At 45.4% G+C, this 25882-nt stretch overlaps 2 protein-coding genes across 2 annotated transcripts; one reads left to right on the forward strand and one right to left on the reverse strand.

Moving 5' to 3' along the window:
* Positions 1–5: 5 nt before the first annotated feature.
* ANKLE2 (ankyrin repeat and LEM domain containing 2) lies at positions 6–17490 on the forward strand (the record flags this gene model as incomplete). The annotated part of the gene is made up of 13 exons (XM_042865915.1): positions 6–195; positions 4174–4650; positions 5892–6083; positions 6660–6853; positions 7026–7214; positions 7486–7608; positions 7981–8047; positions 8715–8896; positions 9986–10092; positions 10946–11139; positions 11598–12321; positions 12876–13007; positions 14578–17490. Coding segments are annotated over 13 exons (3009 nt in total), but the record flags the coding sequence as incomplete, so codon positions are not given.
* Positions 17491–18336: 846 nt separating this feature from the next.
* Positions 18337–24386, reverse strand: PGAM5 (PGAM family member 5, mitochondrial serine/threonine protein phosphatase). The gene is made up of 6 exons (XM_042865968.1): positions 24124–24386; positions 23384–23562; positions 22851–22976; positions 22360–22448; positions 21935–22068; positions 18337–20097 (listed from the first exon to the last, which is right to left on the reverse strand). The coding sequence occupies exons 1-6, from the start codon at positions 24384–24386 to the stop codon at positions 19947–19949; spliced, it is 942 nt and encodes a 313-aa protein (XP_042721902.1). The 3' UTR covers positions 18337–19946.
* Positions 24387–25882: the final 1496 nt, after the last annotated feature.

The following is a 25882-nucleotide window of genomic DNA, read 5'->3' on the forward strand; positions in this document are numbered from 1 at the left end:
CGCTGTGGGACGGCGGCTGGGGCCGCTGGCCGGCCTGGGAACTGCTGGCCGCCTGCGCGCTGATCGGCGCGGTGGGCTGGCTGCTGCGGCTGCTGGACGGGCGGACGGGCGGGCGCGGGGCGCCGCCGGAGGGCCTCCGTTGCCCGACCCCGCGCGGAGAAGCGGAGAGAGCGCGGCGCGGCGGGAGCCGACCAGGTGAGAGCGGCGGGACGGCCGGGGCTCCGCGCGCAGTGGGAGCCGAGCGCGGGCCGGCCGCGCCGGGGATCGCCCGATCGGCGGCCCTCGGTCACGGGCGGCGCCCCGCGGGCCCGGCACAACTCCGGCCGCTCCTCGCGTCTCGCGCTGCGTCCCCTCGGCGCCGCCTTTCCCGCACCTCGTTCTCGGTTCGCCCGCGTCCGCCGCGCGGGGCGGGACCGGCGCCGCGTCCTCCCGTGGGCGCCCGGCCGGGCGTGTCCCGAACCCGGGCTGGGGGAAAACGAGGATGTTCGTGTGTGCGGTGCTGCGCGGCGCTGCGATTAAGCTGCTCGTTTTGATAAGCGGGACGGCAGAGCCGTGTTGCTGTGCTCTGGTGTCGGTGGTTCGTTCTGTCCCGGTATCGATCTTAATTTCTGGAAGCGAATCCTGTTCACGTTGTTGCCGCGAGCAAAGAGAAACGCGTTTTTGCCCCGTTGTGCTTTGTTAGGCAGAGCCTCCGAAGGGCGGTGGCGGCTCCGCTGGGTGCGGGGCGGGGCGGCCCTGCAGGATGGGGGGGGAGCGGGGGGTGCAGCTGCCTGCAGTGCCTGAAGGCACTGAGCACCGCCGGGCTCGTGTCATCCCCGCTGCCATCCGTGCAAAGCTGTCACGTAATTGCCTTAAAACAGACGGGTGTGTGGGGTTGCAAGGCACGCTTCTGATTTGGATGGGTAAAAATAGGCGGTGCCTTTAAAAATTAATACGTTGTCATCAGTTTCTTCGGTGTTCTGTTGCTTTTTTAAGTGAACTATAGGGATCTTAAAAATAAACCATATTTTTTTTTTGAAAGAGTGTGAATTGCACAACAAAACAGCTGCAGTGTGGAAGGCCGAGTACCCGTGTGGTCCATCATTGTGTTGATTAAAAAAAGTTGGTCTCTGGTGCTCAAATAAATGAACTGCTCTGGAGCATTCTGGGCAGTGTTGCTCCGGGGAAATTGCCCGCTGATTCCCAGCAGGGAAATACATTGCTGTGAGACATGCAGGCAGCTCGGCTGGGTGCCACCTCTGGCCGTTGGGTGACAGAGCCATCCACAGAACTGACCTCTGCAGTGCTGTCTGTGCTCACGGCCGTAACCCGAGGGCTGTTTGCTCCCCTGGCTGCCTGCTTTGTCACCTCGCTTTTGGATTTGGTTGTGTGCAGTCTACAACATGTGAAATGGACGCATGAAATGAGTTCTTTTTCTTCTGCTGCTGAATTCTAGGCAGTAATCCAACTAGAACATAAGACACCAGAAAAATTGGTCCTTTACTGTGTTTTTTTGCTGAACCACATGCCGGGAGAAGGGTTTTGTGTGCCTGCACGTTGTGTGTCTATGGTTATGCAGGTTCCAGTGTCTGCTCTCATGCAGTGTTTGGAATGGCCCTGCTGGTTCTGAACCCTGAAACAGGAGCATTTCCTGAATTAATTCTTCAGGCTTTATAGAATATTATCTTAAATTATTTTCATTGAGATGTTTGTACCAGAAACTCTCCTGCTCTTAAGTTTTTACCATTATTGTGGTTTTGCAGTCAATCTCAAAAAGAAAACTATCAATCAGAATAGCAATTTCTGATATTCTCTTACGTGACTTCATGACTTTATCCCTTAATTAAAAGACAGCAACATAAAACTACCAAAAGAAACCTCAAAATATTTGAAGTGTCAAATGAAAGTGAGAAGGTGTGTCAGCCCGGTCTGTGTGGGCTCAGCCACGGGCAGGCAGGCGATGGCAGGAGGCTAGGTGGCTCCAGAGCTGCTGCGGAGGGGGAATGCAGTGGGGCTCAGTTCCTGAAGCTGCCCTGCTCTCACTTCCCATGCTTCCAGTGTGCTTCTGCTTCATATTGATGAAAGAACCTGCGACTGAGGCGGGTGCTCTAAGCACAAGTTTGAAATCAGACATTAAAAGAAAACACTGTGCACAGAAGACAGCGCACACTCATACACGCATACACATACATATACACACACCTATACCTGCCAGGCTGTGCTACTTGGAATCGATCTGTAGTTTGGCACTAGCGTTGTTTTCATGGTATTTCCTAGTTTCAGAAGCATAATAGCTTTGAATTCAATCTCTGGCAGGATTTCGCTTGGCTATTATCACTGCTGCAAGAAGCTGGGCAGGCTCCATTTTTTTTTTATATTAAGAGGTTCTTTACCAACTAAATCTTGGACAACTTAATATGCAAAGTAGTCACGTACAGTTTGTGGGTGTATTTTGTGATAAGGCTGCAGGCAGTACATGTGGAAAAAAAGAAGTGGTGGCTGTGCAGTTGTGTGAGAAAGGTGAGATTTTGGAATTTCTTCTGAGCTGGAATGCTGGCAGGAGGGCTCAGCTGTTGGGGCGCAGTGCCTGCAGTGCTGCAGCCCGCTCTGCTCCGTGCAGTGCTTGCTGGCTCAGCCCTGCTTTGGTTTCCCAGAGGGCCTCACACGTCTTGGTGCATCTTCTGGTTGGTGCTGAGGGCTGCCTGCAACACTGCTGCTAAAGCAGGGAGCACTTGAGCTGATGAAGTGTTTCACATACCGCGTTCAAACGCTGCCATAATGGCTTTAAATGGGAAGAGGGGAGATTTAGACTAGATATTAGGGAGAAATTCTTTACAGTGAAGGTGGTGAGACACTGGAACAGGTTGCCCAGAGAGGCTTTGTAGATGCCTCCACCCTGGAAGCATCGAAGGCCAGACTGGATGGGGCTGAGAGCAACCTGCACTGCAGGGAGGTGACCCTGCATATAGCGAGGGGCTGGAAATAGGTGATCTTACAGGTCTCTTCCAACTCAAACCATTTTAAGATTGTAGAAAATCCTTTGCTTTGAATAGAAGGGCACAGTCTCGCTGACCTGTATCTCTATGTGCAAGTGCAACCATTTCAATAACATTTTTACTTGTGAAGCAGTAGCTTGCTTGAATTGATCCTAAAGATGCTGTGAGTGCCAGCATGGGGCATGGCCTGGTGGGGCAGTGAGGGAAGACCAGCACTGCGAGGGCTGTGGCTGTGCGAGCATCTCAGTCCTAAAGCTGTCGCTGCTAACAGCGTGCAGCAGGAGGAAGGCACAGCTCTTCTGGTTGTGCGGATGTAGTATCTAATGAAATGACATGGAAGCTTCTTATGTTATTGAGCTCTCCGAATCCTCTATTTTCAGTTGTTTTTTTAGGGTCAGAGGTTTCTCACAGCAGGGAATTGTGTTGGCATCGTGATGCTTTCAGTGTCTCTTTGCTGCTTGTGCAGCAGCTGCGGGTGTGTGGACAAGATGGAGGAAGGTGAGCAGGAGCACTGAGTGTCACACTGGAAAGAAGGATTTCCCTGTGGAAATAGAGAAATTTTTACATTTCTGCTCTATGTTAGGGAGGGAAACCTGGAAAGGTCAGCTGCTCCACTTTCCTGACTGTTTGATCACGGAACAGGAGCTGGGAAAAACCAAGTTGTGTCAATAGTTCCAGCCTTGAGTCGTTGCCAGAGGCAGTGCCGTGGCTGCTGCCTCACACGTGTGTGTTATGTTTTTCAGTGAGAAACTCTTCCTGCAATAGAGACAGCCATGCTCCAGCTGTAGGGCTGTCTAACCAGCACTGTACTGCAGCCATGTGGCCTTCTGCCCCGTTTTATGCACAGGTTGTTGGTTTCTTGACAGGAGTGAAATAATATCTGTCATGAATTTTCAGACATAGATGTTCTGGGTTAAATTTTCACAATGAAAGTCCTAATGAAACTTAAAAGGAGCAAAAGAGAACAAAATGTGTGTTGTAAATACTCTTTCGGGTAGGCACAAGAGGAGGAAGAAACAGTGTAAGTCTGATGGCTTAAACACTATTAATGAGTTGGAAAACATTTTGCCTTCTCTGTAACTGCATTAATCTCATCGGAGTCAGAAAAATTAAGAGACACTTTTTTTCTTTGGTTTAATACAGCATTAAAATAATAGGAAAAAGACTTTGCAATTGATCTCATCTTTTTCTCCTCCAGGTCAGATAACGATGGATGCGATCTTATCCCGCTTGAAGCAGCTCAGCCCTGATGAGCTTAGAGAAGAAGTTGTACGAGCAGGGCTGAAGTGTGGGCCTGTCACCTCGACTACCAGGTTTATCTTTGAGAAGAAATTGGCTCAGTTTTTATTGGAGCAGCAAGGAACGTTGGAAGGAGAAGGGTCTGCATGGTCAGAGGGGGCTGCTGGGAGCGACCCGTCCCATGGCACACACACAGCTTTGAAAACTACTGCAGTGAATCACAACCATCATGGAAGTGTGTCTGAAGAGGTCGACTTTGGGTACTGTGTCGGGCTGAACCCTCCAGAAGAAGAAGCTGTGGCACACATGAACTGTTCAGCTCCAGCCTGTGGGGCAGGGCATGCTGGCTCACAAGGCAGTGCTCAGACACCATCCAGAGACCCTCCGCTGTACTACGGCGTGTGCCCCGTCTATGATGACATCCTGGCAAGAAATGGCAAGTAGCATCTGTGTGCTGCTCAAATCTGCTCAAATCCAGTGTGTGCTTCTTGTGGCAGGCAGTATAAGGAAATACTCTTTCCTCAGCAATGCTTTCTGTAGCATTCAGTTGCATATCGTTGTCAGTTGAGGTTGGTATAAGCAGGTGGAAACCAAGTGTGGGCAAAAAATGTTGGCAAAGCATGAATGCAAATGATTTCAAGTAATCAAAATCGTTATGACTCCATCTTTTTTGAGAAAGAGAGAGAGAAAATTAGTAGTAGCAGCCTTGCAAAAAAAAAAGGAAATAATTTCTCTTGTGTGTGCTTTAATTGGCAGGAATTAATTATGGACATATCTGAATTAGTACTGAAATACTAAACGTCAGGCTAATATTTGAAAGGACTAAGCTTTATTATTAACAAATGTATCTTATGGATGGATATGTATTTTATGTATTTTATTCTGTTTATAATTATGGACCTAAATTGAAATTTTATTCTGTGAAGTCTTTCTAGCAATCTCTGTAGTCAAACAGTCTGAGACTGAGAGTCCAGTGGTGCTTAGGTACTGCAGTGAGGAGACAGATGTGAAAGAAGATGTTACAGGAGGTGATCAATAGCATTAACATTAATTGATTTTAGTAGCATGGTTACTTAAAGTTTAGAATTAATGTTGTGCTCTCAGTTGACTCATTTCAGTCACTTTGGAAAATCAGGATGGTCCTTTGAGGCACTGGGATTTGTCCTCGTTCCAACGACATTTGGATGTCTTCAGTTGAACAAAGTAACTTAAATGCAAAGGGAGAGGAAGGAGAAGGGTTTGATGAATATCAAAGGTTCTTTTTAGAGGTTCTTACAGTGATGGCAATGGGTCACTTGGTAGCTGAACTCTCTGTAGAGAGCAACAGGGACAGAAATGCAGGGTGAATAAACTCCTGGTTCGCTTTTCAGTCTAGGTGTGAAATGCTCTCTTGTTGATGTAGGCTCACCTGTATGAAACAGGCGCTCACATCTGATGAATGTGAAGGTCTGAGCACTGTACAGATATCCCCTGATGTCACCTGCAATGTGTAATATTCTTCTATTCAGTTTTCTAGAGGTAAAATTTAAATTGACTTTGATTTTTTGGCCGTGTTTGTAGAGAAACCAAACTGTAAGGATGGCTTGATAATTTCAATCTGTTTCTATGAACAAATCTGAGATTACTTGAATAGCTGAATACTTGAATAGCTTGAATTGTGGCTGTACTGTGTTTCAGAGAGAATACACGTTTATGAAGATAAGAAGGAAGCTCTCCAAGCTGTGAAGATGATTAAAGGTTCACGATTTAAAGCGTTTTCAAACAGAGAAGATGCTGAGAAATTTGCTAAAGGAATCTGTGATTACTTTCCATCTCCAAGCAAGTCCTCTCTGTGTTTGTCTCCGATGAAAACAGGATCACTGAACAGAGGTTTGGAGGATATTCATCTGTGTACAGCAGACACAATATAGAGTGGTAATTTTTTGAGAGAAGGGAATCAGTCCCTTCATTAGCAGTGTGCTAATAACAGGAAAAAAAATCAGAGCAGTATTTTGAAACCTCTGAATACTTTGAAATGGGCCTGATGGTAAATTTGTTACTTTTAAAAAATGATGATAGTTGTACAGTTTTGCTTGAAGTTTACACTAAAAAATACTGCTTCTCTCCTGAAACTGAAATGTTAACAGGCTGCATGGACAGGAAGTTCTTGTTGAACTTTCATTTCAGGCTTGGGTGGAAGCAGGCTAGTTGTTGTGAGGCTGTTTTAGACTTTATTTTGGACTAAAAACTCTCTAGGTTGATTATGTTGTATTTTCTTCCCTACCTCCTATCACTACCAGGGTCTTAAAGTGCCAATAATCTGTTTCTTTATTTTTTAAAGAAACTTCTTTACATTAAAGATGCAAAGTTAATAGATAGTTTGGATTAAATGCTTATGCTGGTGGCATGAAAATAGCGATCACTGAAAAGAGAGCAGCTAGAAGCATGACACTTGTGTTTCAATAGATGGCTTATGCTCACTTGAGATGGAAACTGCTAACAAGGAAAGGGCCAACAGTTACAAAAGTCCACGTACCCAGGATCTTACTGCTAAGCTTCGGAAAGCTGTGGAGAAAGGAGACGTATCGACATTTTCAGAACTTATTTGGAGTAATCCTCGCTATCTTATTGGATCTGGAGACAATCCAACAGTTGTACAGGTAAAATAAATACATAAGTAAATGTATTTATTCCAAGTTCTGGTCTAGTAATATGAGTTTGAGGCCTGATAAGCGTAACTGGGATGGATGTGCTTCCCTGCTTTTCACTGCTTCCCTGTGTGCAGGTGTAAGCAAGCAGTTGGATTTCAGTTAGTTCTGATTTATTTTTCAGGAGGGGTGCAGGTACAACGTCATGCACGTTGCTGCCAAGGAGAACCAGCCTGCTATCTGCCAGCAGTTATTGGAGACTCTGGAAAATCCTGACTTCATGCGGCTCATGTATCCGGACGACGACGACACGATGCTAAGGAATCGCATCCGGTACATCGTTGACCTTTACCTCAATACACCGGATAAAATGGTGAGACTTGGGATGTGGGACAGTTCCTGATGCCTGTGAAAGCTACCAGAAGGAAACAGAAGGGAGAAGAAAAGAGGGAAGGGACCATTTTAGCAAAAGATAGCTGGTCATGGGTTTTGTGGGTTTTAACAGTCGTTGTTCCACAGTGCTATGGGAAAGGATCTGTTATGAGTCCTGTTTGCTTACTTACCCTAGCTTCAAAACAAAACATACGGTACTGATTTTATGATGTTTTCAAATACATGTGAATTTTCTCTCTTTAATGTCACAGGGATTTGATACTCCTTTGCATTTTGCCTGCAAGTTTGGGAATTTGGATGTGGTTAATGTGCTTACCTCACACCCGGCTATTGTAAAAAACTCAAGGAATAAATATGATCAAACTCCAGCAGAAGTAAGTCTGTCCATGTCCACAACAAAGTCAAATGCCAAAGCAGGGTTTTTCAACTTTGAACATTCACAGACTGCTTCTTTCACAGGCTGAGCTGCCAGTGCCATGTTCAGAGTGAAAATCTCTGGGAACATTGCAAATATTTTGTGTTGATTATCTCTAGAGCAAAGTTCTGGATGTTAGCATTCACTGCTTTTTGTTTATGGTTCCTCTTTTATGGATAAGTGTGTATTTAGTGGTCAGTTACACTCTGAATTAAGAGAACTGAATGAAATAGGTAAAGGCCAATAGTGTGGCTGTTGAGAAATACCTTGCAGTTGATTGGAAATTGATGTCTTTTGTTTTATTAGTAAAACACTAATGTTTTATTAACAGGTAGTTTGTGAGAGAAGCAAGAATAAATCTGCAGAATTGAAAGAAAAACTGAGAGAGTATTTGAAAGGTCAGTATTCAGTTTAAACTACATCAGGCATGTGACATACTCTGTCAGACTCTCAGTGTTTTCTGTTGGTTTTCTTTAGCATTCCTGTCCATAAGAGATGCTGCTGTACAGTACTGTAAAAATCAGAGAAGCTCTAAAACTGACTGGGAACAGAAAACTTACTGTGTCTTTTAAATTATGTGGTTGGTACTCATGCTGTATGGATTGCAGGGTTTTCCTCATAGCTCTCTGTAACATAGGCATTATTTTATTCAGCATGGCTCCAGCAGAAAGCATTTCTCCTAAATCAAACAGAAGACCTCCACGGTCCAGAGGTTCCTTGGTCATGTTTGATGTCCATGTGGTTTCCCTGACATGAAAGTCTTCCCTCTCTGTCACATGCAAGTTTGGGCATCTGTAAAACAGGCTTTGAAGCTGAGTGAAAATCCTTTAGAAACTGTTGTATGTATCAGTGCATGTATTTTTGCATTTGAGACAGAAAGGAGCCTGGACTAGGATCTGCAAGCAGCCAATAAACACTGAAACAGTGAATTTGAATTATATTTGAGTTTTACCAATAAAGTGAAGTCAGATTAAGGTTAAGTATACAGGTGTATTGATCTTCTAGGAGGAAAGAGCAAGCTGATGTAAGATCAGCTTAAGAAAGCTGGGTATTGTTTTATTCCAGGTCGATACTATGTGCCACTCCTGAGAGCAGAAGACAACTCCTCAGCTCCTGTGATCGGGGCGCCGTGGTCACCAGATCAGACAGATGAAAGTCCCCAGGCAGCTTTGTCCAAGTACACGGGCAGCCCCAAAGATCCCGTGTTGTCCATACGAGCTTTCGCAGGCCCCATGAGTCCCTCCAAGGTAAGGAGCTGAAGAGAACTTCATGTGACGTCGGTGCTGTTTAGTGAAGGTGGAGCTGTGGATGGGATCAAAAAAATTCTTGGTCTCCTTTCTGGTTTGAAGCACTTCAACTTTACTTACTGAATTCATGTGGACGTTTTTTTGAAAATGGAAATAGTGGCAAGCAGATAGTAGATATTGGATAGTTCTAGAAGAGTTGTGCTTGTATAGTAGAAAACAGTCTTTTTTTTTCAGGTGGAACACTGGAATACCAGTTATATGTGTTATAAATCAGTAGGCATTTAGTGAGTCATTTGCTTAATATGAGCATGTGGGCAGTAGGGCAGCTGCAGGTACAGTGGGAGCATGAGATGTCGTGTGATGTTTGAGCTCTTCCAGGTCTGAGTTTCACTGCAATGCTTACTGTGTTCTTTTCTTCTAAAGATGCTCTTTGGTCAGTTTTCTGTTCACCTGACAGAAATGTGAACATGTTTTATACTCTGAAAAAATTTGTATGTTGTGTAAGTGAGGAGTTACTTTGATTGCTGGCAAATACTTCTGATGTCTGAACATAAAGGCATAAAGCTTGGGAGTTTGCAGAAATCCCTTCATTCCCTTTAGGAGTTCAAACAGCAGGAACATGTTACAGTAACTGATTCCAGTCTGTGGAACCAGCAGTATGTATATGAGAACACCTTTGTGCCTTGGAAAGTACTGACCAGGAGAGTGTGTGTCATGAAATGAAAGTGCAGTGTTGTAAGACATGCCTTTTATTTCCCACTGCACACAAATGAAAACCAGTTAGACTTCATATCTAGCAAGGTTGCTTCGAGGTGGTTATATATCATTGTCATTCTTCTAATAAGCAAGCAGTTACGAGACCACAGTAGTAAGGTATGAGATGTATCAGTAAACATACAGGGAGGAGTATCTGCCTTTAGATCCCTGGTGAGACTTTTGTAGCGAGAGTTGAGCAATACCAGTGGCAGAAGCTGAGTCCGAGCACAGCAAAATGTTTTCTAGAGCTATAGGGAAGCATTTAGCACTGATTAACTTCTATGTTGGGGCAGAGTTGGGTGGGTTTTTAAAAATTATTTCATTTTTTTAAAGGCTGAAGAATTTCGCAGGCTGTGGAAGACTCCACCCCGAGACAGAGCTGGCTTCTTTCACAACGTCAGGAAATCTGATCTGGAAAGAGGTGTTGAAAGAGTTGGAAGGTATCTAATGGAGTATCAGCACAGAAAATTAATAGAGTAATTAAAAGCAAAACAAGTGTACTGAGTTGCATAGTAAAACACACTCTTTAGGCAAATATTGCTGGAAATATTTTATGAAGTATATTGCAGTTGGATTTTTTACTGCACTTCTGTCTAAACAGAATAGTTCAGGTAAAAACATGGGACCTGGTTTGGCTGTCCAGCTTTGGAAGTAAAAAGATATTTAAATTGTTACTGATGATATGTATAGAATGTTTTTCTCAAATTCAAATCCCAGGAGATTTAAAGCTATGCACAGGGTACTTCCCCTGTTAAAAGGTAGCTGAATGGAAAGTTCCCAATGCAAATGTTCTTCTTTACTGAACTGTGTTGCAGTGTCCATGCTGTTGAAATGCTTTGTATCAGCAGCACCTGCAGAAAACATACCTTGCTATAAGTGCCCTGCATTTCTTCCTTTAAGTCAGCCTTTGCTCCTTCCTACTTTTTTCCATTCCCAATTAAAAAAAAGCTACTGAATGGAGTCTTGTTCAAATTTTGCCTACATTAGTGTGGATTCATCTCTGTCTGATGTCTGGATACAATCGGATTAAAAACAGCAATATGTACACTGCTAGATGTAAAAACAAGAAAAAAATGGAAAACTGGTCTAGAAAAAGTAGATTACAGCATGCTTGGTACCCATGTGTGTGTGTCAACTGTGTGTTGTTGCAGACTGTTGATTGTTGCAGAATTCTGTTGCCTACTTGCATATTTATATTCCTGCTCGTAGCTGATAAAATGTGTTCAGAAAAAGTTATTGTCAAAATAATATTCATGTCTTCACAAATGATTCGTTTTATTTTATTTATTGCAGGGAGTTAGCTCATGAACTGGGGTTCCCGTGGGTTGAATACTGGGAATTTCTGGGCTGTTTTGTTGATCTGTCTTCCCAGGAGGGGCTGCGAAAATTAGAAGAGTACCTGAGCCATCGGGAAATGAGCGAAAAGGCTCAGCAAGAAACAGGGGAAAATGAAACCTGCAACAGACACAAAACGCCACATCCTTCTGGTAAGGACAGGGCAAATGTTACAAACAACAGGGTGTACCTAGGGAGAAGAGGGAGGGGAGAAAGCACGGTGTCCAGGGAGACTGTTCACCTGTTGTGGTTGCTGTTGTTCATCTGTTATCCAAACGGTCTGATTATATTGTTGAAAAAGTAGCTAAGGACAACATGGACGTGGGAGAATTAGAACAGCTCTCAGAAGATGTCCTTTATGTGATTGTAGCGCCTAAGTGAAATTCCTGTAAGAAGACCTCTCTACTTGCAGTATATTTTTTACTCAGAGCATTTGGAAATTTCTTGGTAGAGAATGGAATTTTGTAATCCACAGATACTGAATAAGTAACTTCTTAAAACAGAATAATAATCCTTTACACTTTGTGGTGAAAGGTGTGTATTTGTTCCCACTTTACTTGATGGGAGTTGCAAGTCTTTTTACACATTACTCTTATTAAATTATTTCCAGGCAAGAGTAAAAAGTGCTGCAATTCTATTTCTGTTGGAGCGTTTTTGGATGAGGATGATGATGACATGAGCTTAGAAGAAATTAAGAACAGACAAAACGCAGCACGGAATAACAGCCCACCTGTTGTGCTGAAGGAACCCAGCATTGATGCTATTGGAGATGCTGAGTGTGAAATCTTGTCAATGGAGCACACCAGAAACATCATAGAAACATCAGCTCAGCCCAGGCACTATGAGAAGGGGGTTTCTTCCAGCAAAAATGGATTTTGTAACCCTGTGGCCAGTGAAAGGATAATTGGTGACAGAAAGCATGTGCATGACGGAGAAGATTGCCTTGTGTCACCTGTTTGCAATTTAATGTCAGAATTTGAAAGCTTAACATTCCAGCCACAAGCGGGTGCAGGAGAATCAAATACCATCAGTGAAAGAATTAAGAATGAGAGAATTCTGCCTGAAAGAACAAGCCAGGTTAGAATACCCAAGGACTGGCTGGATAAGTCCTGCTACGCAGCTTCACCAGCAAGTTCTTCTGAGCCAAGCGTTACAGGGAAGCCTGGAGAGACCAAGCTAAGGACAGAATATAAAATGCAGTCAGGAAGGGAAAGATTGTCTGTGGAATCTGGAATCCAGCCTAATGAGGCACAACAGTCTCAAGAACCTGCCCAGAAATTTCTGTTGAAGACTTCACCGGCAAACGACAACTCTACGAAATTATTTCTGCTTGGGTACGTATTATTTCTGCCCTGTGTTCCGTATATGCAAAATGAGATACTTACTGTAATGTCATCACCAGCAAGGTTGAAATCATGTGATACTAAGCAACAACTCATTTTTTAAGTACTCCAACGTTTGTACAGTAGCCACATAGTTATCTTGCAGTTACTGACCTAACTCTAGCTAAAACACAAGGAGCAGAAGAATCTCTTTGTTTCCTAGTTACAGTTGCAGCAGACTGCTGTTTACCATTCACCTGACAGGCTTGGAACCTTGTGGAGAGCCCGACTTAGATTAATACAGTGTTCACCACTCTTGGCATGTCCTCAGATTACATGTTCAGAGGTGGTTTTTTTTTTCTTTAAATGAGGCTGCTGCATAATAATGGGCAGTCATTTACTTCTGGGTCTGCTGAGAAGTGTTCCTAGAGAAGCTAAGGAAGTTCAGAGAGGAACATTGCCGATTTGTTTGCTTTTATTAGAATAAGAAGTGCTTTGGAATTGGGATGTCACTGCCTGGACAAAGGTGTAAGTTCTCCTTTCATCTGGTTCTGTGTTAATTCTAGGGAGCGTCCATCAAAGCTGGACAGTGACGTCTTGGCAGCTATTGAAGCAGTACAGATCGATTCCCAGAAGTACCCTGCCATTTACAGATGGAAACACGAGGTGCAGTCCTACACTTCAGCTGACAGGCAAAGGTATTTCTGCAAAGTCAAACAAATGAGCTGAAATATTGTTTTCAGTGGGTTAACTGCAGAACAGCTTCAACAGTTAGGATTTCAGGCCTCTATACTCACAAAAACCTCATTAGGAATACTGAACTGCATAAGCTATAGGTGTGCTTCAGTAATTAGCACGATATTTTGGCTGGTATCTGTTAATAAGGAAAGTTTACTGGTTCAGTCAAAATTCCTCAGAGCATGCTGCAGTTCCTAGTAACCTCAGCATCTCTGTACAGGCTACGCAGACAAAAAGCAAGGCTTTCAGTTGCACAAGTGTTTTCTTCTGGGCCAAGGTGCCAAGTTGCTGATTTACTAATTAGGTCCAAGGAAGGATTCATGCAGTATCAGTGGTGGTAATTCCGTTGTGGATGCAATACAGTAATGTTGTACTGTTTTCAGGGTCTGATGTGCAGGGGGATGTTCATTCAGTATTTTCATGCATCTTATTTTACACTCTGTGACCCTATTCCAAAGGAATGAATAATGTCACCTACAGAATGTGGTCAGTTTTTAGAAAGAATGTCACTGTAAGCTACACAAATAATGGTAACAGTAGTTGGTGTGCCTGAATAGGTACTGTGCACATTTATACATTTTATTTTGAGTGCAGTTGCTTTGGGGTACAGGTGAGGAGCAGGAGAAGCTGCGTGTGTGCCAGGCACCTGGAAACAAACAGCAGCTTCTGGCTGTGTTTCAAAGAGCACACTGAAATAGAGCCATTAAGTGGTGGTGGGAGAAAACATCCATTTCCAGTGGGGTAGAGAGAGATAGGCAGTTATTTCTTATGCCTGGTTGATGCAGTGTCCTTGTACCACTCCTTCACTTTTCAGAGTCAAATTCTCTTGTTCCCCACCTGCTGTGATTAATTTTATGAAATAGGCTAATTAATAGGCTTCTTTTTCATTCTTACTCCAATGTCTGAGAGGTTCAATGCGTTCTTCTAAAGTGCTAAAACTGCATGCAAGACTTTTAGGTGTAATCACTGTTCTATCACATAACAATGTTTAAAAACTATGCCTTGTCAGCTCCTTCATTGTACAGTGGTACCTCTGCCTAAAGCACAACACAAAGACCAGAGCTGTCTGATAAAAGTAATTCAAAAGGTTTTAAATTAGCTGCATCCGTACGTATTAAAAACCTTAATATATTTGTTGTATCCACCTTATCTTATTACTTGTGTGGCAGCCACCAGGAGAACTTGACAAAAGAAGGGGGGGAGAGAAATCATACTCATGCCTGTAGATCTGGCACTGACTGAGCCATGGTCAGCTTTGATCCTGAAGCCTTTTCTTGAGGTGCTTCACAAATACACACCTATTTCTTAATGGCCATTTTGGAGCAAATTGCATCTCACTCGTTAAGCAACACGTCTCAATAAATGGCACATTCTGTGCTGTCTCTTTTTCTTCTCAAACCCAGCTACGACCCGTTCTGGTTGTTCTCTGCTTGTGCATTTTTTTCTAAGATTTCTGCAAGGGATTCTGAGGAAAATGACTGCTCTTCTTTTTGCCATTCGTAACGCAAAATGACTTTGTCTTTCTTTCAGCTGGCCAAGTCCATCACTAAAGGGAAGATTCAGGTCCCAAAGCGCAACTGCTGGCCCACCAAATGCTTCAGTGTATTCTAGTCCAGGAAGAAGCAGTCCCATGACAGGAAGTCCGGGGAGCCATGGCAATGCTGCCTCGTTCTCTCCAGATCTGGGGAGCCCTGGCCGCTACAGTCCTGCCTGTGTCAACCACTCTGTGTTAAAACTGCGTTACTTTTCAGAGCCTCCTGCCCACTAAACTACGTTTCGTTTTCCTGAAACTTTAATTGAATTTTCTTTGTCAGAGTGAAGGAAAAAAACTACAATGCTACTCAAGTGACACGAGGTTTGCACTCGGCTATTTATTTTTCCTCAATTGAGGACAAATGTATGTTACAAAAACTGAATATATGTCTTTATGTCATATAGGAGATGACAGATTCCTGGTGATACGCAAGAAGTTAGTGAGGTCAGTGCAGTTGTCCAGTAGCTATGGCTTTTCCCTTCTTGCCCCCAGGGCAATGAGCTGAACCTTGTCTGAGAGCTGGTGGCATTTCACTGTCACCTGCTGTCGTTAGCACAACGACCTCATTAGCCCTCAGCAACTTTTCTTTGCTTGGGTAGGCTGAAGGAAGCACATCAGTAAAACCCTACTAGAAACCTTACTAGAAGAAATTAAGGGCAAGATGTAAAATGTTCTTCTGCTTACAGGGGGGATGTGCAACTGGAAAAGCCTGCAACAAAGCCTGGGTGGTGACAGCATTCCAGTGTGGGGTACCAACGTGGGACCCTTCAACATAGCCAGAAAGGAGGTGTTTCAGCCAGGAGGCTGATGGAGGCAGTTGAATACACACACACACGAATATATATGCACACATACTTCTAGATGTATGCATGTATTTACACAGCAAACCTTGAGTCTTAACCTGAGACTGTTAACATGATGTAATGAGTGTTTTAGTAAAAGGGCACTGTAGAAATACTGGTAATCCCTTTCAGTGGTAGCTTGAAGATTTAAAAAAATTAAAAGTAGTCACTTTTTCCCCACAAAAGCTTTTCTCGTTTGCAGAACATAATAATTAGTTATTAAAAGCACATCAGCAATAATTTCAGCAAGTTTACCAGTAATGTACCTTAATGGTGTAGTCTGCAATGCAGTACAGTGCTCTCCAGTGACTCATGATACAGTTCCTCAGTTCCCAGCTGCTAAGAGAGGACTACAGATACTGGCCTACACATCTGAGCTGCCACTGTGTCTCCAGGCTGGACGTGGGAACCCATTTCTGTTATTCCTTCTTTAGCCTCCTGAAAGAATCACTCATTTTGGCTGTACACTGCTGAAGTTTCAAAACTCAAAGGGAGCTTTCTGTTTTAAAAAAAAAAAGGCAACCAGTCTTATCCTCACATCCTAAAACTAACTAGGAAAATTAATTACAACCTGCCAGTGGCGTGCTAGTTAAAAGGATGGGTTGGGAGTCACTGGTGCCACAGAGTAAAAGTAACCTTGGACTTTGTAACCTAACTCTACACCTAAGGAGACAGTAACTGCAGGCAGGATGCCATCGTGCAGTGCTGGGTCACTGGGGCTGACCCACAGAGGCAGGGCAGCAGGAGCCACACGCTGCCACGATCTGTGGCCAGCACACACTGCAGCAGCTGTCCCATACACCCTTAAACAGGGTCCTTATCTGGTAGAAACCTAAAAAATGCACTTAGTGCTTTTGCAAGCTTAACAGTGCCTTTTGTAACATACATTTTTAATTACACTTTTGTTCTTTTAAAAGTGAAGACGTGTCATCCACTCACTTACTTACAGTGGGGCACAAAAGTTTTTTCTTCTGAAATTTCTAAATTGAAGATATTTTAATGTCTCTTTCTAAGTTTATTTGGTGCAACAGGTCGACACTGTGGAAAAACATTCCTATTTTAGAAATTAATTATTTAAAAGAACTTACTGAGATTCTTCTTTATAATATAAGTCTTTTTTCAATGATCTGGACATCAGGAAGAGCCATTTTACCAAAGGACTGCCCTTCAGTGGTACTCCTGGCACCCAGCTTGGCTGTGGGGGTCATTCCTGAACAGATATTTAAGAAAAAACATACTCTACGACATAGCTAACTGACTGCTCAGCATTCTGTTGTTGTTTGAGGTCTCTGTGCTCTCCAGGTGCTTTTGCAGGGCCCACAGTCCTACAGCTTTAGTTTTAAAAGGTTTGGGAGGGGTTTGGTTATTTTTAATAATGAATCCAACATAAACGATGTCACTCATTGTGCAGAAATTATTCGAATGCTAAATGAAAATAATCACCTGACAACATGGGTAAAAGCATAAAGGCAGATTCCTGTCCTAAGCTGTGCAGAGACCTGGCCCTTCTTCGTTCCTCACAGGGCAACATTGTGCTTTTGTGAAGTTTGTCAGAGCCAGCAGACTGACACTAACAAACACAGTAGAACTTTTTCCTTCTGTCCTTCTTACATTTTTTTTTTAATATTTCAATGTATATTCACTGCTATGTTTGTGTGTACACACCGAGCCAGGCAGAGGCACTACCCAACCCCGCAGCACTTCCCCCCAATCCCCTGCCTTCCACTTTGTAATTTGGTTTGGTTCAGCCCAGAGAATATTTTTTTAATTGTTACACGATTTGCATTACTCCAGTTGTACTGCATTTTAAGAGGTAGTTTTTCTAATAAACAATATATTTAATTCAGCTATTTTTTAAAAGTAGCAGTTTATGTAGCAACTGATCACTCACAGTTGTGAAGAATGGAATTTGTGGAGACACTGAATCAGACTGGGGTTGCTTCAGTTCACTTCTAAAGGTGCAAAAGATCAGGGTTTTTTGTTTGTTGTTTGAATTAGCCAAGTGTCATGTTACAAATACAGTTACCTTGCTTTCTATTCAAAAATAAACGAGTGCTCAAAGTGTCAGGCTGTGTTTGCTTCATGGCAGGAGGTGATAAGCAGCTGGGATCAAGGCCAGGTGCAGGCCAGTTACAGCTGTACAGGACCCTTTAACACAGCCTGTGTGCGTGTGTGCACAGGGCAGTCTGACTGTGCCACTATGTAAGTAGGACCACAGTGTTTAAGAAGGAGGAAATCTGAATGCATTCAAAATTACACAGAGATCTAATGCTCCTCCCACACCTCAACTTATGTGCTGCTAAAAAAAGTGGCTGTAGGACTACAGCGTGATGGAAAATACAGCAGTAATAGCAGGGCAGCACAATCCTAGGCTACAGCAAATGAGAACAAGCCCCAGTGCAGCAGCCATGGACACAGAAACAAAAGAAAATCTGCCTACCTTCAGAGGGCCTCAGGCACGCAGGGATCTCCAGCAAGATACCCTCACCTCCACTGCCACCCCTTAAATGAGGTCTGGGAAGGGGAGGATCCTGGCTCCACCCTTTCCAATCATTGAACCTGAGCTCCCCTGGGTTGGCCCTGCCTTCCCACCAGGTGCTCCATCACTGCTTCAGGCCGTGACTCAGCACTTCTGTTACAGTGCTGGTTTCTGTATGTGTGCAAACACGTTTTGGATGTGCAGTGTGGCCACACACCACAAAGGGCTGGGAAGGGAGGGGGGAAGACACCTGTCCCACCAGTGCTGGAGCAAACAAGGAGTGCACTTACTTAGCATTGAGCTTGAGAAGACTTTCTAGCACCTCTGCAATATTTGCATAGTGCATGGAACTTTCATCTTACAGGTTTGGTGTTTCTGTTCCAGGCAGTGGTAACCGACACAACATTTTGCTATTCAACTGAAGGGACAAGAAAGAAAGACAGACCAGTTATTTTATTCAAAACGTTTAAAAAGTTAATAGACAAAAAACCTGATAAATTATTCTCATTGCATCAATGAGACAGACATCACAACGGTTTCCTGCTGCCCCCACAAGCTGCACTACAACGACCATATTTTATTCCCCATGAGCCCCAGTTCCCTTGGAGTCATTCTGATGTAGCAGTCCTGTAAGAAACAAGACATTGAGCCTTGTCTTGCTGGGTGGTGTGCCACAATCACGCTTCACACAGCTCTGACAGGAGCCAGCCTGGGGTTTCCTCTAAGATTTTTGAAGATAAGAAAAATCTATAGACAATAAAACACCTTATTTACGTCCACCATACTGCAGTGTGTGCACAGTCAATCACCACAGCAGACCATGCATACAGAACTTTTCAGCATTACAGGCACTGTGAGCTAATCAAACACCGGTAAGATGAAATGCTTCTGAGCCCTCCTCTCAAAAATGCTACCTATTCTCAGCCACCTCTATTCTTCCTACGCAAGTCCAGCTGTGCCAAAGCCACTGAAAGGAGCACCTTAGCTCAGCATAAAGCATTTGCCTGGTGGTTACACGAAGCTCTGGTCTAGAGAAGCCAGACCAGAGACGCCCTGTCATCATTTGGGCAACTGCAGTTTTAAGCAGCTGTCTGCCCCAATCCTGAAGAACCTGTGACCTGAAGTACTACTGCCCTGAATTCAGTGCTGCTATTTCTCTACACCAAAAGCAAGGAATCCACAAATAGAAATCCATGGGAGAAAGCAAAAGGAAAAAATTTTACTCCTTGTAAATATAAGAGTAACGAGAAGAATGTGCAGATAAAACTGCTTTACATTGCTTTTGTCTTACTGCTACAAATCCCATCCCTACATCTTTCTACAGATCAAGTTTTAATGGAAGGCTTTATGAGACTGAGAAAATAGCGTTCAGAATAGTTTAAAGTACTTCCTGAGGATGGAGGAACACGCAGTATAAGCAGCAGTTAATGCTAGCACCACAGCTCTGAGGCAAATGTTTTCTTACCCTCTTTATGCCTACAACCTTCAGGCACAGTTTACATGAGCTTCTCAGGGCAGAGTGGAACAGTGACACAACAAAAACGTACATCCTCCTCAGCTTATGAAAATAGAAGCCTTAACCCTTTCTCCTGTCAACAGCAGAACACCTTCATTTTGCCACTTCCTCTGCAACAGCTGAAACAAGCTGGCACATCTTCAGCTGCAGTGTGCAATACAAGGCTGTTCATACAGTTCCCATAGCAATTATTTTCCTGCACAAGAAAAATATCCACAGGAGCAAGCTTTGGCTATAGGAATTCACAGGGGAATAAAAAGTCGGTGCCCTTGCAGCTGCTGAGCACACAGACATTCACTCTTTTTGTATTCCACAGCTCAGCTTTGAGCTCTGGGGAATACCTGAGGACAGGACAGCTTCAGGCCTAGAGTTCTTTTCTTTACTGGAAGGCAGATATGAGTGCGCATGAAGGAGGCAAAGGGGCTGAAGGACATTTTTAAGACAGCATCACAACATATAAAAATCTAGTGGTACTGTAGCTGAGTGTATGAGTGCAAAGAGTCCAGAGGCAGCCAGCACCTTCACTCCTCAGGTGCGTGTGATTTTATCTGGAGGCATGAAACCTGTGTCACCCAGCGTTCGAAGGGCCACTCTCCCATTTGGCCGTATCACCAAGTGAGTGATGCTGCCATTGTTAAGAGACATTCGCAGCCAGCCTTCAGGGGGAAACTGCAGTGCTCTGTTATGAAAAGAAACAAGAAAGAAAGACAAATATTGTTATATACCAAAATATTGCTAATATTGTTGTACTAACGTGTTGACAGCATCACCTTCTGTTCAAAATAGGAAAAAAAAGCTGTTGGTGGCTCTGCAGCTTCCATGTAAATGCTCCTACAGAGCCTAGGATATATTTTTTTTTTTCCCTGCAATTAATTAATACAGAAGTGCAGCTTTGGTCTAACTGGACCAGTGCCAAGAATGTACTTTCATAAGCAGATTCGAGCAGATGGATGCGATTAACGTAGACAGGATTAATTCAGATTGACAGAAGGTAGAAGGTGTAACGTAGTCTGGATGCTGGGAGTGCTCTGAGCAACCCGGGAACAGATAGGATGGCACATGCCAAAGGTTCAGCTGGTCATTGAGCCAAACACAGCACCACTAAGCAATGCTGTTCAGGGCAGGTAGAGACTCTTCTCCAGCAGACCAAAGGCACAAGCAGCACTACTTCTGCTGATAAGACTAAACAGTGTAAGGAAATCCACCACAGAAGAGACAGTGATGTCTAATTCATTCCAGTTACCAGCGTGTGCTAATGGAAGCCAGTGGCTACAACTACTTCCCATCAGTTACACTGTTCCCCAGATGTGAAAAGAATGAGTGCATTGTGCTTCCTGTAGAAATGCAGTCTCACAGATCTGCCCAGTCTCCAGCTATTCTAAAATCCCTAACTGAACGGCCTCAGGAGGAGTTTAACCAATTGCAGGTAAACAGCTCAAGAAAACATGAAGTTGACTCAAACATTTCAATCTGGTGCCAAGAAATAACCTGGTCTTGAGTCTACAGCGGTCTTTTGGAAACGCTGAAAGAACAGATAATAGCTACAGTCAAGCTGGACTCAAAAGGAACACTGTGGATTGCATTCAATTGCTATGAGATAGCCTGAAATGGCAGATACAGAGGGTACAGTGAAAAGAAGATGGAAGAAAGCAATGAGAAAAAGCATGCAAGTATTTCAGAAGCCTAGGGAGCAGAAAGGCAACCCCTTTTGGCACAGAAAAGAATACTCTGTGTGCCTGATCAATAACTTTAAGTACAGCAATTTCAAAGAGCTCTAAGCAGTCTGCAGAACAGGCAGGCTGGCACACAGCTAGCTCAGCTAAAAAAAATTAACTGAAATTGTTGTAGTTATTGATCAGCTTAATCACATCTGTCCCACTCAAAACACATTATCTTACAGACAGCATTTTGTTGAGAAAGAGGATTCAAACAGACTTGGTTGACTGGATATGGAGACAGGCAAAGATGCAGAACTTTTTTCTCCTTTGCAGGCCACACTGACATTAGCTGGAAGATGCCCTCTCCCATCCAATCCTACACTTGATGTTATTGCAAAGAACACACTAATACCACCTGTATGTACTGCAAAAACAACTAGTAAGGAATTGCCAAAACTCAATCAGCCTTTCATTAAATAAGAATCGAATTCACATCTCCCCAAAATGAGGCAGCTAGGTGGGTGCTCTACCTGCTGTCTTTTCCAGATATGATCTTCTGTTTTTATGATGCAGAGGCACGTGGTGCTAAAGAGACTGCTCAGACATACAAAAGGGCATCAAGTGTCCCCAGTTTTGCCATTTTCACTTGAAAGTGTTCTAATTTTCAAATCCTGTATCTCCAAATTCACCGTGTGACAAAGCTGCAGGATCAGCTGCTCCTACTGTGAGCACCCACCTTCAGCCATCTCTAACACAGCACACAAAGTCCTCCCAGCTCTGCGCAACAAATACACCAATGCTAACTGAGCAGAACTCCACCTTCAAAGAACACAGGTGAGCATGCAGTCCGACACACACCTGCAGACAATATAGCGGATCACGTTGGCATGACAGACAAAGATCTCATAGCTGTCCTCCTCCTGCTTTACGTCAGCTCGATGAATGAAGTTTCGAAATGCAGCCTCAATTCGAGCTCCATCTTCATAATACTGCTAATGGCACAGAGTTCAGATTTAAACACAGCTCAGAGCAGGTTTCAATGTTGGCTACATCTTCTAAAGATCTCTTCTCTACACAGATGCACTCTTTTGAGGTTCAATTAGCACAGAGAGATTTTTAATTATTGTAGGGGTTCTGTACGCTTAACGAGGAGGAAGAACCACATACTTATCTAAGGTCTATGATGAAAAGCATCAGCTCACCACAAGTTATTACCACTGTCCACACAAAGTATACTCAAAGATATAAAAATGAAAACACATGAAACAAAGTGTAAAGGTTACCACAGCTTCTGGTTTCCAGTGGGAGACAGGAGGGTCCGGTTCTATAGGTGCTCCCTCTCTCAGCAGATCAGTACTAATTTTTTTGACACCTAGAATATTAAATGCCTTTCAGAAGGGAGTTGTTATGGCACATGTTCATGCAAACAGGCCCACAACTCTGCAGCCAACACATTTTTCTTATTTTTTCCTGATGACCTGCAGCAGTCTTAGCTTTACAAAATGCATAAAGGAAGAGCAACCAGCAGAGCTGCCCACACAGCAGCACACACAGGTACCAGCATCTCACTGAGGGGCAGCTCCCCCTTGATGTTTTAAAGGGAAACTGGGAACAAGCAGAGGAGGGCTGTCAGCTTCTTTACAGACATTCACACAGGTCTAGAGGTTGATTACTAACAGCTCAGCTACACTGTAAGTCAAGGACTAGCTCAGAATCCCACTGGAAGTGGTCCGAAGGATCAGAAGGTACTGAGAAATTAACAGAAGTCACTTACCTGGGAGGTATTTGCTTATAATTTCAGTTGTTTCAGTTGCTCTGGTCATGGAGGAGTGGATGATCTGATTAAACTTTAATCCCAAGCTTGCTAGTCTGTGTCCCGTCAGCTCAGCCTGCTCTCGACCTTCAGGAAATAAATCAGCAAATTAACAAACGCAACCCATTGGCTAATGGGAACTCTACCTCAAAGGTTGCTATGGAGCTCAGTTTAAGACAAAAGCCACAGCCAAGGGAAACTGTATTGGCCAGCAGGAAAACCTGCTCAAAAACCTTACAATAACTGGAAACTTCCTTTATGCTTTTCTCACAAGCCAGTGTTTTCTGAATGCCGTAAAGCAAGTTTAAATGTTTGGATGTGGAAGATCAAAAATGGAAAAATCACGTTTGCAACATCTTTCTGCTACAAGGGATCCGTGAAGAAGCTTTGGCAGCAAAACCAGAAGGAGAGCTGCACTGCCGGGCCAGCAGCTCTCATCCATCCATCTCCGTGCCCAAAGCGAGGAGCACAGCGTCCAGCTTGTACCCACGTACCCAGCGGGGTCAGCGTCCTGTCCTTATCGGCGCGGCCGTCCAGGTTGTACTGCGAGTGGCGGATGAGGAAGATGTGGCGGGTGGCCCTCGCCCTGCAGTGCTCCAGGCGGGAGCTCAGCTCCTCCTCCCCCGTCTCGTCGTTCTTCTTTTTGAGGTTGATGAGAGCCAGCGGTTCGCGCCTGGACGGGTGTGTGCGGAACAGCATTTGTGGGAGGGAACACAGAGACAGGAATTTCAAAACCCAAGAAGCCTGCCGCAGTTCCACGCACCCGAAGCACCGAAATGGACAGTTTAAGCACTTCTATCGCAAAACGGATTGAAACCACCGAGCTGGAGCGATCAATAAAATCCCGCGTTAAAAAGAAGGAATCCCGCAGATTATGGCTTATAACTGAGACAAATCCAATAAACGTGGCGACAGCCGCCGTTAAACCAATTCGCAGCCCCCCGGTACAGCGCGGCCCCCCGCAGCGCCCACCCACAGAGCACAGCGCCGCAGGGCCGCACTGCGCGGCTCCGCCGGGCGCCTGCAAGATGTCGGCGGGGTTCCGGCGGCGCGGAGCTCCCGGCCCTCGGGGCTCCCGGCCCCGCTCCGCCCCCACGCAACAGGCGCCGTCCGGCCGCGCGGCACCCAAGAGGCGCTCCGACCGAAGGGCGTCGCGACCGCCGCCATCCCCGCCCGGGTTGGCCTCCGCTCCCTCCGCCCTGCCCCGTGCCGCCCCCCGCGCCGCCGCACGCACCGGTCCCAGTTGCTGTCCCAGAAGCCGCCGCCGCCGCCCGCGGGCCGCTCGATCCAACCCGGGCCCGGCGGGCAGGAGGCGGCGGGCGGCAGCAGCAGCAAGCCCTGCGGCGCGGCGGGAGCGGGGGGAGCGGCGGCGGAGCCCCCCGGGCGAGGCTCGGCGTCCCCGCGGGCCGGCTGCTTGCTCACGGCCACGGCGGAGAAGAGCGCGGAGCCGCCGGCCAGCCCGCAGGCGGCCAACGCCAGGGCGCGGCGGAACGACATGGCGCGGGCGTCGGCCGCGTGCCTCGCTCCCACGCACCGCCCGCCCCGCGCCGCGCCGCCCCGCCCCGGACGGAGCGCCGAGTGGGGCAACATTCACCGGCACGGCGCGGCACGGCAGCACCGTCAGCGCTGTGCAGAGCCGGTCGGAGCTGCCCCGTGCAGCCCATGTCCGCAGCACAGCAGCTGTGTCCGCACGGCTCCGAGGAGACGGCCTGCGTAGGTCGGAGGAAAAGACGTTCGTTAACGGTTGGGCACGGCGTGCCTCTAAATAACGGCATTTGGGTACCGCAACACCGCACATCTCTGCACAGCGTGCCTTGCTTCAATCACCGCTTCCTTTGTGCAGGCTTCCTTCTGCTTTCCGGATCAAGAAGAAAAACAAATGATCATTTCTGTTGCCCGATCGATACGCTCCTCACGTGTGATTTGGTCGGCATCTCACCTTTCGGCCACACCCCAGAAACACCTCCGACTAAGCAGCTGAACGGCGGCTTTCCAGATAGGCCCAAAGCCCATCCCTGCACAGACACGTCCAGCATCGCAGTAACGGCTGTAGAACCCCAGCAGCCCCACGCAGTTCTCTCCCAGTCCGGCAGCCCTGCAGCCCAGAGCTCCAGTGTTCCTCCCCTGCCCGCACCGCGGAGCTGCAGCTCGCTGTGCACACAGTGCTAAACCTCACATGGTCTCACGAGCAACCATTTAGAGCTTTGTATGAACCTGTTTGCGAGTTAAAACCGACTGAATCCTTGCGGAAAGATAAGCAGAACGGGGTGCTTTTCCTTCTGAGCTGACATCCCAATTCATCGCTCATTTCCACCTATTGCATTCAGAGTTTTGCAAGTGCAGTATTTGCCACATTTCAGATTTTTCACATTTAACAATGCATCCTTCCAATTCCCATCCACCCCTCCACGCTGCGGGTCCCGGACCCACACAGCACACGGCCGGAGCGCGCGGTGTTGCAGCGCAGGGCTGGCACAGCACAGCGGAGCACAGCGCAGCACAGCACAGCGGAGCACAGCACAGCGCAGCACAGCAGCACGCACCCCGCAGACCCGCTGCGGCCACACAGCTCGGGCAGAGCAGAGACTGAGGAACGTTTGCTACAGACTTGCTGCTTTTTTTCCGTCCTTCTTGCATACCTCTGTCTCTATAGCTAAGGTACTGAGCTTAATGTTTCCTCTCACGTAGCTTTAACATTTCTATTTTGTTATTTTCTTTAACTTGGAAGTATTAGCCCTTATCATAGATGCTGTACTTACACTGTATATCTTCTTTCTCGTCAAGAGCTGAGAAGAACAAAAGCTTATTTACAGAACGTTGCAACCAAATCTCCATAGAGAGCACTCCTCTTTTCCCAGCAGCTGACAGAGCTGCCCGTGCACGTGGTCCCATCCCCTGCCTGGGGCTGGGCTGAAGCCGGATGGAACAAACACTGCAATTGCTAAAAAAAATAAAAATAAAAATAAAAATAAAAATAAAAATAAAAATAAAAA

Source organism: Lagopus leucura, unplaced genomic scaffold (genome assembly GCF_019238085.1).
Source record: "Lagopus leucura isolate 7727_CA_CO unplaced genomic scaffold, USGS_WTPT01 Super-Scaffold_806, whole genome shotgun sequence".
NCBI classification, from domain to species: domain Eukaryota; kingdom Metazoa; phylum Chordata; class Aves; order Galliformes; family Phasianidae; genus Lagopus; species Lagopus leucura.

Bases quoted from the DNA above. Each gene is read 5' to 3' on its own strand.
- PGAM5 (XM_042865968.1), bottom strand. From the start codon at position 24,386: ATGTCGTTCCGCCGCGCCCTGGCGTTGGCCGCCTGCGGGCTGGCCGGC. The intron at 22,977-23,383 runs GTACGTGGGTAC...TATTTCCTGAAG, and splicing joins CAGGACGCTGACCCCGCTGG to GTCGAGAGCAGGCTGAGCTG. The intron at 22,449-22,850 runs GTAAGTGACTTC...TTAATATTCTAG, and splicing joins TATAAGCAAATACCTCCCAG to GTGTCAAAAAAATTAGTACT.